General features: G+C 42.4%; 1 protein-coding gene across 1 annotated transcript; it reads right to left on the reverse strand.

The window, feature by feature from the left end:
- Positions 1 to 4302: 4302 nt before the first annotated feature.
- Positions 4303 to 13999, reverse strand: RBMX2 (RNA binding motif protein X-linked 2). Its single transcript, XM_084790719.1, has 6 exons — positions 13885 to 13999; positions 13565 to 13680; positions 11048 to 11099; positions 8511 to 8640; positions 6307 to 6490; positions 4303 to 5318 (listed from the first exon to the last, which is right to left on the reverse strand). Exons 1-6 carry the CDS (start codon positions 13887 to 13889, stop codon positions 4810 to 4812), a joined length of 996 nt encoding a protein of 331 aa, XP_084646845.1. The 5' UTR covers positions 13890 to 13999; the 3' UTR covers positions 4303 to 4809.
- Between the last annotated feature and the right edge of the window lie 451 nt (positions 14000 to 14450).

Below are 14450 nucleotides of genomic sequence, written 5' to 3' on the forward strand. Positions count from 1 at the left end.
GACAATCTCTCGAATAGACCCATTAAAAGGTTTCACTGAGCCACAGGCCCTTCCACACTCCCTGCCCTTCTACCTCCTCCTGAGTCTGTGGCTTTTGCCTTTTTGACCTGGGTGTGGTGGATCCATGCTGTAATGCAGCTATTTAGTGTCTCGTTGTACTGAAGAAAGGAAAGATATGAAGTTTCTCTTCAGAGATAGGAATATAGAGTTTACTTTTTTATGCATGCCCTGTGACTGGGCCCTAGCTGCTAAAAACAAGGGAGTTTCTATTGTAAAAATTGGGGTTGTAAAACAGAGGCTTCTGAAAACACATGGATGAGTATACAGAAAGACACCCCTCCCTGCAATAAATGCACAATAGGAAAATGTACTCCAATGGTCATAAAATTTAAAATCTAAAAATCCATTAGAAAGATGGCCTTTGGAAAACAGGCAAAATCTGTGGAATCAGACTCTCTGCAACAGGAAGAGATCCTGGGGATGGAGTTAATCATCCCCAGCCAGAATCAGCAAGGATCACTGGTCATACTTAGACCCCTGCTGGCCATACAGAGGGATAGGAACTAACCAGACTGTCAGCCCATTGACTGACAAAACTTGCTGTGACTGGGGGCAGCCTAGATTAATGTTAGAGGGTCTACGAAGGGCTGGAACTTGCCTAACATTCAAAACCTTTAACCTAGGCACTTCCTCTTGTTCTGATGCCTGCCATTCTACCTTATGGGTTAACTCATCTGGAGAACAGCAATGTTACTAAGTTCCTGACACTACTTGGTAGGCATTTACCAGTGTGGTAAGTAACAAGCCCCAAGATCTTAGCACAACTGACTCCATGATGGAAGCACCATTCAGACCATAAAATTCAGCACATAGACAGCACCATCTGCCAAAATGAAAGCAAAGGCCTAATCCATTGAAGTCCATAGTCCTGAGAAAGACTCTAACCTTGTTTTTTGGGCTTCTGTAGTTCTTCTGGCTAACTGTTCTTGTTACTGAAGTATGTCAAGCTGGCATATGATTTTTGTACTTAAAACTCACCCTGAGGAAGGTTCAGTGCTACACTGGGATCATAACTGCATTCTAAAACCTTTCTATCTACCAATGAGTCTAACTCTCACCCCTCATCAAAGAAGCTTTCCACAAGAGAAAATTACAAATAGTAGTAACTAACCAAAATGCAGAGAGCAATTGACAGTGGGGTGCCCAACCCCAACTAATACATCTATAACACATCCCTACACCTAAGGCTCAGGGAACATCACAGAGGAAGGGACAGAAAGATTCTAAGTGCGAGAGGACTAGGACATCTGCTGGAAGAATATGTCTTCTAGATATGACAAGAAAGTAATGCTGATGAAATCTCAGCAATACGCCTGTCAAAATGAAACCTGAATAATTACACCAGTTGACTTGACAATTATGGATAGGGGAAATCTCAAAGGCCTAGATGAAGAGCTATGGGCAATTAAAGACTGATGATAGGGAAAATTTATCTTCCCCAAGGAAGAGTTCCTTAAATGTTTATCCAAACCAAGTTGTCAGCCCTGAAACATATACATAAACATACACTAAACAGACTCATCAGGTTGCAATTATAATTATTCATATATATGTATATATATATATATACATATATATAACAGTAATAATTAAATAAAGGGTTATGAATTTGAGTGGGCATGGGAGGTAATGGAGAGAGGGGTGGAACAGGAGAAAATGATTTAATTATATATTTTTTAAAGATTTATTTATTTATTATTATTATATAGTGCTCTGTAAGCATGAACACCTGCAGGCCAGAAGAAGGCACCAGATCTCATTATAGATGGTTGTGAGTCACCCTGCGGTTGCTGGGAACTGAACTCAGTCTGAACCTCTGGAAGAGCAGCTAGTGCTCTTAACTTCTGAACCATCTCTCCAGCCCCGATTTAATTATATTTTCAATCTTAAAACTTTTTAAAGAAAGCTGAGAAGGAACTGCTAATTGTTGAAGCATTCTTATACTTTTTGCATAACTATAGTCCCTCTGTTGAGACCTACTTTACTTTAGCTGTATAACTGTAGCTCCTCTGTTAACACCTGCTTTTGTCTTTAGCATAACTGAAGTCATTTTTATGTTTAGTCTCCATTTTGGTCATAAGATGAAATTGAGCTCAAGCCCTAGGCTCTGCCTGTGCTGACACAAGAATAGCCTTTACTTACACTTCAATAATTCAGTCCTTGCTGCTTAGAATAAAAGGAAAGATGATAAACATATGGTCTGCTTGAATTAAAGATAAATATATGTTCTGTTAGAGTTAAATCACAACACCCTGCTATATTCCTTTCTCCCAGAAAGCTAGAAAAGTCCCCAAAAGTTCTCTACCCTAAGTCCCAGCCAATCAGCCTAAAATGTTTCGTCTGGTTACTAGAAATAATGTTCCTGGAACAAAAATTGGTTCTTCTTGCTTTGCTAGACATGATATACCTGGAATAGAATTGATTCTTCCTGCTTGGTTTTGCTCTTTTTCCTTTAAAAACTCATTTTGAGAACAGCTCAGCTGTCACAGTTCAGTTCCAGAATCCAGACTGGACAGAATCCAGACTGGTCAGACTTTGCTAAGTATCCTATAAACTTCCATCTAGCTGAGTCTGGTGCCCCAGGGGTCAGTGTGAGGCTATTCCTGAACCCCAACACTAGTCACACTAGATAGGCAATGGAGATGACAACTTCCCATCTCAGCAGAGCGGTGACTTGAGAAGCCCAGAAGGAAGCTGTGTATGTCTGGAACCCCAAAAAAGCACAACGATTAGCCAAACAGTACAAAACAACCAATACCCATCCATAAACAAATCCCACCTCTCTGCTCATTATGATGCAGCCATGAAAAAACCAGTACTAGCAACGTGCTACAATGTCAGCTTTGAAAACACACTAGGTTAAAGCAAGGAGGCACAAAGGGCCAATTTTACATAACTTCACTTAAAGGAAACACTCAAAACATGTTCTATTTAATCTTCACCATCAACCTAGGAGACATACCTCTAGGTGTGTCTGTGATAATTCCAGAATGGTTTAAGAGGAACTGCCCACCCTCAGTGTGGGTGGCACCATATCATGGGCTGAAATCCTGAACTGGATAAAAAGGGAGAATCAAAGAGTGGCTGAGCACCAATATTCAGTTCTCTCTGCTTCCTGAGTACACAATATGGCCACATATGACTCAGGCTCCTGATATATGACTGCCTCACCAGAAAGGACAGTATCTCCTCAAACTGTAAGGTAAAAGAGCTGTGAAAATGATTCAATGAGAAGGGAAAGCCTTTGCTGAACAAACACGGAAGAATTGAATTTGGATGTCTATGTCTAGCACTTACATGCTGGGTGAGTAAAGAGGCAACCAGATCCCAAGGATACACCAGTTAGCCAAGCCAGTCAAGCCCAAACATCTAGCTCTCACTGCAGTGATAGTTCCTGTCTCAAGAAAGGTGGAGAGTGACAAGACACCCTAAAGTTGAACAAGCGCCTCCACACCTGCATGCACATAAGCAAAGAAAATAAACTTTGATCAGGCATTTTTGAAAGTTTGTCACGGAAATGAGAAAAGCAACAAATAGGTGAATCCATAGAAACAAAAGCCTATTTCTGTTTGTCAGGGACAAGAGTAGAGAAAGGTATTGTAAGGAGGCAGCCACAAGAGCCCAGCCTTTTCAAAGCTACTCTTAGATTTTGCTCCCCCGTTTTGTTATCAAGGACAAACTAGGTTCACATTCCCAAGCTTGCAGAGCCATCTATGCGGCCCCTTGAAACACTTTCCTAATTGTTAACTGATAAAAGTATATATTACCTACAAAGCCCTCACTTAGTACAGATGACCCACTTCTTTGTTGCCTATCACCTTGAGCTCCAGACCAAATGTAGAGGGATAAAATTAAGAACCTTGGATTCCAAAGTGAATTGTCTTGAAAAATGGTTAAAGGCCTTGAGGCCAGGTGTCCTGGATCAAGCCAGCCTCCACCAGAAACTCTCTTGCTTAATCCATAGTGTTAAAATTTGATTGGATGACCCTGACACTTACCAATGTCACCTCGGCCTTTGCAGTTTTCACCCTTTTAAATATGCAATACAGCTTCCCCTCAGGGATGCAGTTCAGACCCCTAACTGGCCGCCTCCCTGAGCTCAGAAAATAAAGCTTTCACTTTAAGCTTCTTTATCTCAAGTTGAGTTTTCTCAGAATCCACCCCAAACCCAACAGTATCAACGATTTAGAACTACATAAAAATGGTGTAAGTCCAACACTGAATGGACCAAATGAAACTGAATTAATCAGAATGCTTAATTTTATTTTATATGAATTTCACCTCAATACAAATAAATAAGTTACAAAGAAAAAACAAGCCAGGTGTGGTGGCGCACAGCTTTAATCCCAGGACTCGGGAGGCAGAGGCAGGTGGATCACTGTGAGTTTGAGGCCAGCCTGGTCTACAGAGCGAGTCCAGGATGGCCAAGGCTACACAGAGAAACCCTGTCTCAAAAAAACCAAAAAAAAAAAAAAAACCAGACATTTATGTAACCATCAAAAAATGAAAACAAATTTAAGGTACATACTCTAATCAATATCATATATTTGCCCAGGGACAATAGGTCATGTTTGCTAGGTTTTTTTAAATCTAAGATATCCAGCTACTGAAACTATAGCCTTCTCAACAACTCTGTCATGTAAGGGATTTAAAGAACTCAGGCCCCAATACTTTATTTACAGAAATAACAGAGAATTTCATACTTATGCAACAAAATTCACTTTCAAAGAACTGGGCAGCTGAGAGGCTTCAGTAATGTCTCCAGTCACTGGCATGGAAGGACTCGCGCTCCCGAGAGTGCGTATGCTTCTTATGCCTATGGGACTTATCGGGAGGACTCCAACTTCTACTTCTACTTCTACGACTCCGCCCTTCAGAATGGCCACCATGCCTGCTGGAATGAGTACCTGAGCTCCGCCCTCTATCTTTCTCTCTGCTCTTTTCTTCTCCCTCCCTCCTACTTGAGGACCTATATTCATGCTTGGGTTTCTCTCTCTTTGGCTCCCACTCAGGGTCCTCTGCTCTCCCCTGGAAGGAACTCCTGCCATCAGGGGAGTCTGCGTGATGCTTCTTCCCCTCTCTACAGTCAGACTTCTGCGCTCTCTCTGAGTTCCTGCTGCTGTGCTTCTTTGGGCCATGGTCATCCTTTTCCTTTCCTGTCTTGCTTCTGGAGGACAAAGAGTAGAATGGCAGCTCTGCTTGTTCCTTGCGTTCAGTCTTCTCTTTTTCTTTCTTTTTTTTCTTTTTCTCTTTTTTGTCTGGGGGAGGGACAATCAATAAGAAAAACACACACACACACACAAATCTCTTTAAAATGTGCCTTTCTTCTTTCAGTAGATCACATAAGACTGAGACATTCCAAATTGTCCCTATGCTAGTAGAGGGAAAATGTGTATGTGATAAACATCCCGGGCAGCAGCATGAACCAATCAATGGTTATGAGCCTGAAAAATGTCTTCAAATCAAACTGGACACCTGTTACTCCTCATAGGTCAAGTTGTTCAAGATATCCCCACACAGAAGGGCTGTATCTCCAAAAGCAATCTCACTTTGAGATAGGAAAGGATTAGAACTGCAACACATGAATCTAGAGAGACACCATTCTGTCCACACCACTAGCTTTCCTTCCTCAGACACTTCTGCTTTCTCAATCAAAGTAAAGAACCTCAAACCTTTCCCTTTTACACTAGAGTGGATTTATTAGAGCAGATTAGGGACTATCTGTGCATGCTTGTAAAAGAAAACACTGAGACTACCCACTCCTCTCCTCGCTTCTAACACTCCACTTTTGTTGCAGGATACCTGATCACACTGTAAACGCAAGGTTGTGGTGTTTACTGGAAAAATCTGTTTCCAGTTGTGGTGTGGCTCAGCCCTAGCACACACCTTTAATCCAAGAGCTTTCTGTTTGAGTCTTGTAAACAGGATTAAATAAAATTAAGCCTAGGTCAAGAGGTGGAGCAAGCAACCAGTTGACAAGGAATAAACATAGGAAAAAACCATACAGAGTAAGAGGAAGTCGGGAGGATGGATAGGGAGATACACAGGAAGTAGTAGAAGGGAGGGACATTCAGCTTGGGAGTTTTGGAGATGGCTAGGGAAGGAACTTTCCTTATAGGACACAGGATGAGGAGGAAGGTCAGCTGGGTGCTTTCCTTGCCTCTCTGAGCTAGCAGGCTTTTACCACAGTATTTGGCTCTTAGTAAAATCAAACATTTAATATTTTGTTAAAAAAAAACAGCACACCTTTTTTGTGCTTTTTTGTGGATCTGACATCTTCATCTTCAGAGACCTCGGGAGAACTTGGTGGAGGTGTCTTAGCCCCACAGCCCTTCTCCTGGAGCTCTCTGGTCACATCATCCACATCTTCTGATTCCTGAGGAGCCCGGTAGTTTGCCACATGGTCCACTCGGATAGTTCTTCCCTTGATCTAAGCAAGGTCAGAAATATTTCAGCAAAGACAGCCCCTGCAGCACACTATTTGAACAAACTACACAGAACCAGGGTTCGAATCACATTCATTGCCTGGCATAAAGAAGACATACTCAGCTGGTATGTTATAGCATATATAGCTAATATTAACACACAACACTCAGGGCAGATGAATGGGGCCTGGGACAGGCGAGACCTCTGGGACAATCATACACAGACACTACTGCTGCTACCACCATCACCATCACCACCAACATCCACCACCACCACCCACCACCACCACCCACCACCCTGCCATTGCTCTTAATATGCTACATACAAATCTCTTCATGTTCTTCATGGGAAGTTAAAAAACACCCAGAAGTATTGCCCTAAATTCTATCACCAAGAAAAACTATAAGAATTTAGGATTTAAAGCATAGCTGATTGCCTAGAGGGATAGGGAGATAGCATAGCTGGTAAGGCACTTGCCTTGTAAAAATAACAATCTGAGGCTAATCCCAAGAACCCACATAATCTGAGTGTGGCAGCACACACTTGTAATGCCAGCACTGGGAGGCAGACACAGGAAGACTGCTGGAGCTCATTGGACAAGCAACCTAGCCTACTTAAGAAGTTCCAGACAAGTAAAATATCCTGTCTCAAAAAAGAGAGAAACAAACAAACAAAGAAGATGAAGAGGAGGAGGAGTCAGATGGTGGTAGTTAACTCCAGAAATAGGCAGATCGCTGAGTTCGAGGCCAGCTCGGTCTACAGAGCTAGTTCCAGGACAGCCAAGGATATACAGAGAGACCTTCTCTCACAAAAAAAAAAAAAAAGAAAAGAAAAAGAAAACAAAAGAAAAAGAAGAGGAGAAGGAGGAAGAGAGGAGGAAGAGGAAGACAGTAGACAGATCCTGAGGAATGATGACTGACCAAAGGCTGTTCTCTGACCTCCACCTATATATGCACACACACAAATATCTTCACAGACATAGTTATTCACAGCATTTAACAAGAAAACAACATGCCCCAGGAAAGCATAAGGACTAGGAACATGGATCTACCCGCTATGGCTGCTTTTTCAACACAGTAAACAGAAGACAAAAGACCAAAGGGAAGAAATTCTTTTGTTGTTGTTGTTGTGACTCTGGTGGTGGTAATGAACTCAGGGTCTCATACACGGCAGAGAAGCACTCTGACCCCCGAGCTCTCTCCATTCCTAGCCCTACATCTTCTTCTCGAGCTCTCATACTGTTTGTACTCCTTCCACACAGGAATTCTTTGTTCCCACTGACTATTGGGCTGTAAGTTTCCCAGGTGAACCAAAATAAAATTAACCCTTTGCTTTATAAGTGGTCTCTTTTCAAGCAGATACACTTATATTACATAGGTAATATCCGAAACCTGAAGTTTAATTTCACTATTCCACTACAAGAGTACATTTTTACTTGTACTTTTAGGGAGCCTGAGAAGCTTCTGTCATCCGTTCTATTTCTCATTTTGATAGTTTTTTGAAAAAGCAATTCTTCTTTGAGGGTGACTTCTTCTGAATACCACTCCCTTAAAATTTCAGAATGGCTTATTTTTATAGAAGTGGTCACTAGATTTTTAACTAGAGAATTTCCAGGAGCCGATACGCTAAGTCACAGGAGTCACAGACTAGATACACGTGGCTCTGAGGAAGCCCCCGTCTCCCTAGCACAGCCCAATATCCAGTGTCTCTAGCCTCTTCACTCCCTAATGTACTAGAACAGATGGGAAAACAGCTCCCAGATAAGGGGACACGGTACCCATGTTTCTGGAACAACAGTTTGCTAACGCATAGGAAAAAAGAACAAGTCCTGGCAGGCGCATGAGGCAGAAAATGGTTTCCTGGAATCATTCCCTATCCGGTGTGTCTAAGCACTTCTGCAACCTCAACAATATATCCAGCTGACCAGCGCTGTTCCTGGGACTGTAAACAGCAGGTTAAAAAAAATAAGTCTACCACACGCACAGGAAATGTCCAGCCAAATCCTGCACAGTAAGCACGTTTACCTTAATCCCATTAAAATTGTCAACAGCCAGAACTGTGCTCCTCTGGTCTTCATAACACAGGAAACAGAATCCTTTGGATTTCCCAGTCTTCTTATCTCTCACAAGATTAATATTGACAATCTCCCCATATCTGTTTATTTTATAAAATGTATTATTCAGTTAAAATGCAACATATTTCATACTGAGTGATCAAACAAAATTCAAGTAATAGAGTCTGTGTAGGAGACATTGAAAAAAGATGACACAGTAGGTTGAAAATAAAAAGTTAAATTAGCTAAAAATAAACTCTAAAATCTACAGTATACACTCAACAATTAGCGTGATAAAACTAGAAATAATATTTTAAACAGAAGCCTGCTGCTGGAAGTAGAGTATGAGTCAGTGGTTAAGAGCACTGGCTGTTCCTCCCAGGGACCCAGGGTCTACTCCCGCACCCACGTGGAGGCTCAGAACCATCAGTGACTCCAGTTCCAGGAGGCCCAATGCTCTCTTCTGTCCTGTGCCTGGGCATTCGCCTGCTGCAGACATATACACAAGCAAAACACCCAGACACATAATTTTTTTAAAATGATTTTTTAATAAAACCTCCTACTAATTAGAACTTAGAACCTATTCTCTTAGCCAATAATTCAATGAAAAAAAAAGTAAAATAAAATTTAAAATGTCAAGAGTATACCACTCAGAAACTAACAAGAAATTTTAAAAATATATAAAAATTTGTAGGATGTAGCTAAGCCAGCTATACTCAGGAAAATCTGTAATCTTACAAAATTTGATTCTTTAAAAAGAATGAATATAAAATAAAACAAACCCAATAAAGACAGGCTTTCATAAAGATCAAAGCAAAAAATTAATTGAATACAAAATAGAGTCTACCTTACTTCTTATAAAACCAATTCCAAATAAAGCTTTATAAATTGAAAGTCATAAAGTAAAACAAGAGTTCATGCACATTACCCGCTTACAAATATACACACCAATCCAAAATCTAGTATCTCACTCAATGCAAAATAGTGAGTGTGATTCAACTAAAGTTGAGAACTATTTGACAATATAGTGGAGGTATAGCCAATGCAATTAGATAAAATTAGATAAAAATGGAGAAGTACCTCTATTTGCAGATTATATAGTACATATAGAAAATTAAACAGCATCAATGATAAACAATGACAAAAATAAACAGTATAACAATTCAGTAAAGTAAAAGAATAAAGTTAAAAGTCATTCACCTTTTATATACAAACAATAATCAGCAGATATAAGGGAAGGAAAAATCCCCTCTATAATACCAATCAAAAAAGACAAAATACTTAGAAATATACCTAATAACTAAGCACTGTACACAGCCTATATGAAGAACTTTCTTAAATCTCCAAAAGACATAAATATAAATTTGTAAACATATAGATGGTCTTCTTTCTTAGATAGGATTACTCAATATCAGAAAGATGTCAAAAACTCTCAGCAAGGTAGTAAAAAAAAATGTAATATAATCCCAGTAAGAACACATTTAACCCCCTTCCAGAGTTAGATAACTTTAATCAAGATTAAAGCTGGGTGGTGGTGGCACATGCCTTTAATCCCAGCCCTTGGGAGGCAGAGACCTGCAGATCTCTGAGAGTTCCAGGATAGCCAGGGCTACACAGGGAAATTCTGTCTTGAAAAAAAACAAAACAAAAAATGAATAAATGGGCATTCCGATGCAAGTGGAAATTAGTAAAACCATTTCAAGCCAGGCGTGGTGGCACACGCCTTTAATCCCAGCACTCTGGGAGGCAGAGGCAGGCGGATCTCTGAGAGTTCGAGGCCAGCCTGGTCTACAAAGGGAGTCCAGGACAGCCAAGGCTACACAGAGAAACCCTGTCTCAAAAAAACAAAAAACAAACAAAACAAAACAAAACAAAAACATTTCAGAGAGCAATTCATCAATGCTGATAAAACATACCAGGCTAAATGTGTGTGTGTGTGTGTGTGTGTGTGTGTGTGTGTGTGTGTGTGTGTGTGTGTGTTTTGCCCCAATTTTCTAGTGCTGTGCTCTAATCCTACAATGCCACACAGAGGGTCCTATGATCATGGATGACCCCTAGTGTTCAGGATGCCAAAGAGAAAGGGTAATACTGTACCTGCCTGGGAATTCCAGTCTGTTCCTGCAAGTCCATGCTATCCAGTCCCTCTGAAGCCCCTCAAATGACCCAAGGTCTGGGAGCTCCCGTGTAGCAATGCTCTGGACCCTTATCTACCCTGGGACTGATCAGGCTCTAGCCTTCCCCATGCAGGGATGTCACTCAGCCTAGAATTAAAATGGCTGTGGTAGCTTTTTGACACTGGGTCTCACTCTGTAGTGAAGGCTGACCTAGAACGCATGATGCAGCCTAGGCTGGCCTTAAGTGGTCCTCCTACCTCAGCCTCTTGACTACTGTCATTAGAGGTACACAACCCCACACCCAGCTTGAAATGCCTTGTTGGTGTTACAGAACTACAATACGGAAGCAAACTGCTCTAGGTACCTAGGAGGTAGGAAGTGAAAGAGGACTTACTGTGAGAAGACACAGATGATGTCTCCTTCGGTCAATTCGTAAGGAAGCCCTCCTAGAAGACAAAGCACACCCCAGCCCAACAAGCATTAGTCTGCACAGTCTGCACTAGGCCGGACACTGCAGAAATCAGTCTAATACAATAACAGAGTGTGTAAGGTGATGCAGTCCAGAAGAGAAGTAATTAACTCTCAGATCTCTGTGAGCTCGAGGCAAACCTGGCCTAAATAGTGAGTACCATAGTGAGATGGCTCAAATAAAAAAGAAAAACCACTAACAACAAAGTTATTAACTCAGTGGAAAGGCTTGGGTCACCACTTACCAAATTAATCTAATCATACAGTCCTCACATCCAAGAACCTATAAAGCACATAATTTCCTGCACAAGACTCAGATTTCAAAAACATTACACTCAAATAGCCTACCATTACTCTCACCTACATGTAAACTAAAAATTATAAGGAAAACTGTTAAATAGTTCACAGGAAATCATTTCTCCTGCATGTTTTCGGCCTCATGTGGAAAAAGGCAACAGTAACATATTTCCCTCACAGGAATGTTACAGAAATAACGTAAAAATGATGACTCTGAAGTGCTTAACACAATACCTAGTGGACTAGCCTCTTCCAAAAGTCAAACTGCAGAGTTACAGGTTGTGACAGAGAGTGAATACAGGACAGTAGTGCTGCTACCAACGACTCGAGAGTTTCCCATTGTAGGCACTTAGCCGTGATGGTACAATTTTTTTCCAAGACAGGGTTTCTCTGTGTAGACCAGGCTGGCCTCCAACTCACAGAGATCCACCGGCCTCTGCCTCCCGAGCACTGGGATTAAAGGCGTGCACCACCACTGCCCATCGATGGCAAATAATTTTAAAACAGACAAAGGAGGAAGCTTGAGGTCCATTGTATTAATATTTGAGAGAGTGCTGATGGGGAGACAAGTGGTAAATTCCTGCAGCGACTGGGAGAAGGGAGCTGGATAAGATGCAGAAATATATAGCCATGCCCACTGGATTAGGGGACTGCTCAGAAATAGAGGCTGAGGAGCTCAGAACATCAGGCAGGCTTAGCAGCAGAGATGGGTAACAACCTCATGGAGGGAGGAACTCCTGGCATGTACAAGTTCATCATCTCACTAGGGGGATCATTTGCTTCCTGTGTCCTTAGCGTGTCTTCAGGTGAAGGAACTTTCCTGACAGTCGCCTCCTGGCCAGATGATTTTAAAGCTCTGCTGGATTAAGTCTTTCTTTTTAAAGATTTTATATATATACATATATATATATATGTGTGTGTGTGTGTGTGTGTGTGTGTGTGTGTATATATATATATATATATATATAATGTTGTGGCTGCATGCACACCTGCATGCCAGAAGGGAGCATCAGATCTCATTAGAGATGGTTGTGAGCCACCATGTGGTTGCTGGGGGTTGAACTCAGGACATCTAGAAGAGAGCAGCCAGTGCTCTTAATCTCTGAGTCATCTCTCCAGCCCTGGATTAAGTCTTAAGGAAGAGGTACACTACTATGTAATACTTAGGTTTGCTTAAAATCTCTGGTATCCACCCAGGGCCAGGGGTATAATCAGACTGTATTCTTTTCACCAGGGGAAGTAGCTTTCCCTTAACAAACAATGACACCCAGACACTTCCTCCTTTTCAGGTGGCATTTTACATTTTAAGCAAAAGAGCCAAGCAGTGGTGGTGCATGCCTTTGAGTCCAGCACTTGGGAGGGAGATCTGTATTAGTTCAGGCTACCCTTACCTACAAAGTGCATCCAGGAAAACACACACACACACAACACACACCTCTCTCTTGAAAAACAAAGAAACAAATCTATTAAGCAGGAGTAAAGCTGGTTTTGAGTGAGGAGTCTCACTCAATGTGTATACACACACACACACACACACACACACACACACAAGTCTTGAAAAACAAAGAAACAAATCTATTAAGCAGGAGTAAAGCTGGTTTTGAGTGAGGAGTCTCGCTCAATGTCTCCCAAGGCAGCTAATGTTTGTCCTGGTTCCTAACGATACAGCAAAGGGCTAGAAGCAAAAGCCAATTATAGGAGAAAACAACTTTAAGGAAGGGCAGATAGTAAACGAGGGCAGAAGAGCACGAGCCCCATAGTTCTGAGTGCTGCTGCATGTCACCTTAAGCAAGTCTATTAACCTGTCTGTCTGCACCTCAGTTTCTTCGTCATCATAATGGCTTGACTGTGGACTTAACTGTCTCCAATCAGCCAAACGGCAAGATTTTTAGTACAGTGAACGGTAAACACCAATTCTTACTAGCTATCATATGAAATGAAAATGGACCTGTGGGGGGAAAAAAGAAAAAGAAAATGGACCTGTGGGCAAACTAGCTACAAGAGTATGGGGTGATGAGCGTGTTCAGAAGTGAGGAGCAGGGGCGCTAAATAACCCGGGGAACGGTGGGGGGTGGGGTGGGAGAAGGGGGAAGGGGAGAGGGCAGCGACTCCGAAAGGCCCAGCTAAGGAAAAACGTGGACCTCACCAAGAAATATCCAGGCGCTGTCTTTGTATTCCGAGTGCCAAGACACCTTTTCTGCCACCCCAAGTTGAACCTCTCGCTCATTCAGCTCGTTGATCAGCTTCACCTTAGTTAAAGGGCTGCGCGGGAGGAAGGCAAGACGTTAAGTATATTTCCTCCTCGCTGCCTGAGTTCTAGAAGTGCGTCTTCTCCCGCCCCGGTGGCCTGCAGGCCCTACACCCTGGCCAGAACCGGCCACTGCTCTTGTGGTCCGCCACCCGCAATCTGCTCTCCCTTCCTCAGGGAAACTGACTCCCCTCTCCTCAGAGAAACTAAATCCTTACTTCATATTCGCATCTTCGCGCTCCACGCTTCAGACATCAGCTTCCGGCTAAGGCTACAAAGGGCGGGCGCAACCGCACCGCCCAGCTCAGATTGGAGCCGGCTGAACTCGAGGCGGGACTTCCACCGGAAGTTTCCGCACTCTGAGACTTGGCACCGGCACAGCCGCGCGCAGAAGGGCTTTCTTGCGATTAACACCTTTTTCTCCTGTGGAGAACTAGTTCCCTAGTTAGTCACTGCTTCCCTTTGCGGTGTAGAGCGAGGGCCTGAGCCTAGGCGGTACGGGACCCTCGGCTCCCGGATAATGCGCGGATTGCTTGATTTAGCCTTAAACGTTAACTGAATGAAATCGGATGTCTGGTGAGGTGACTAAAGTCCCAGTTCTCCTCATCTAAAGCGCTGTCCCTTCACTCTCAGGCTCAAAAACAGTGCCCCCCCCCCAAACGCCTCCATGTTCAGGACGTAGCTGTAGAAAAGTAAAGAAAATACCTATGAATTGGTAAATCTTGTATCCCACTACAATATTAACGAGTGGCCAGTGTGCCTCTACAGACTGAATTAAGTACCC

This window comes from Acomys minous (assembly GCF_964271855.1).
Source record: "Acomys minous genome assembly, chromosome: 7".
NCBI classification, from domain to species: Eukaryota; Metazoa; Chordata; class Mammalia; order Rodentia; family Muridae; genus Acomys; species Acomys minous.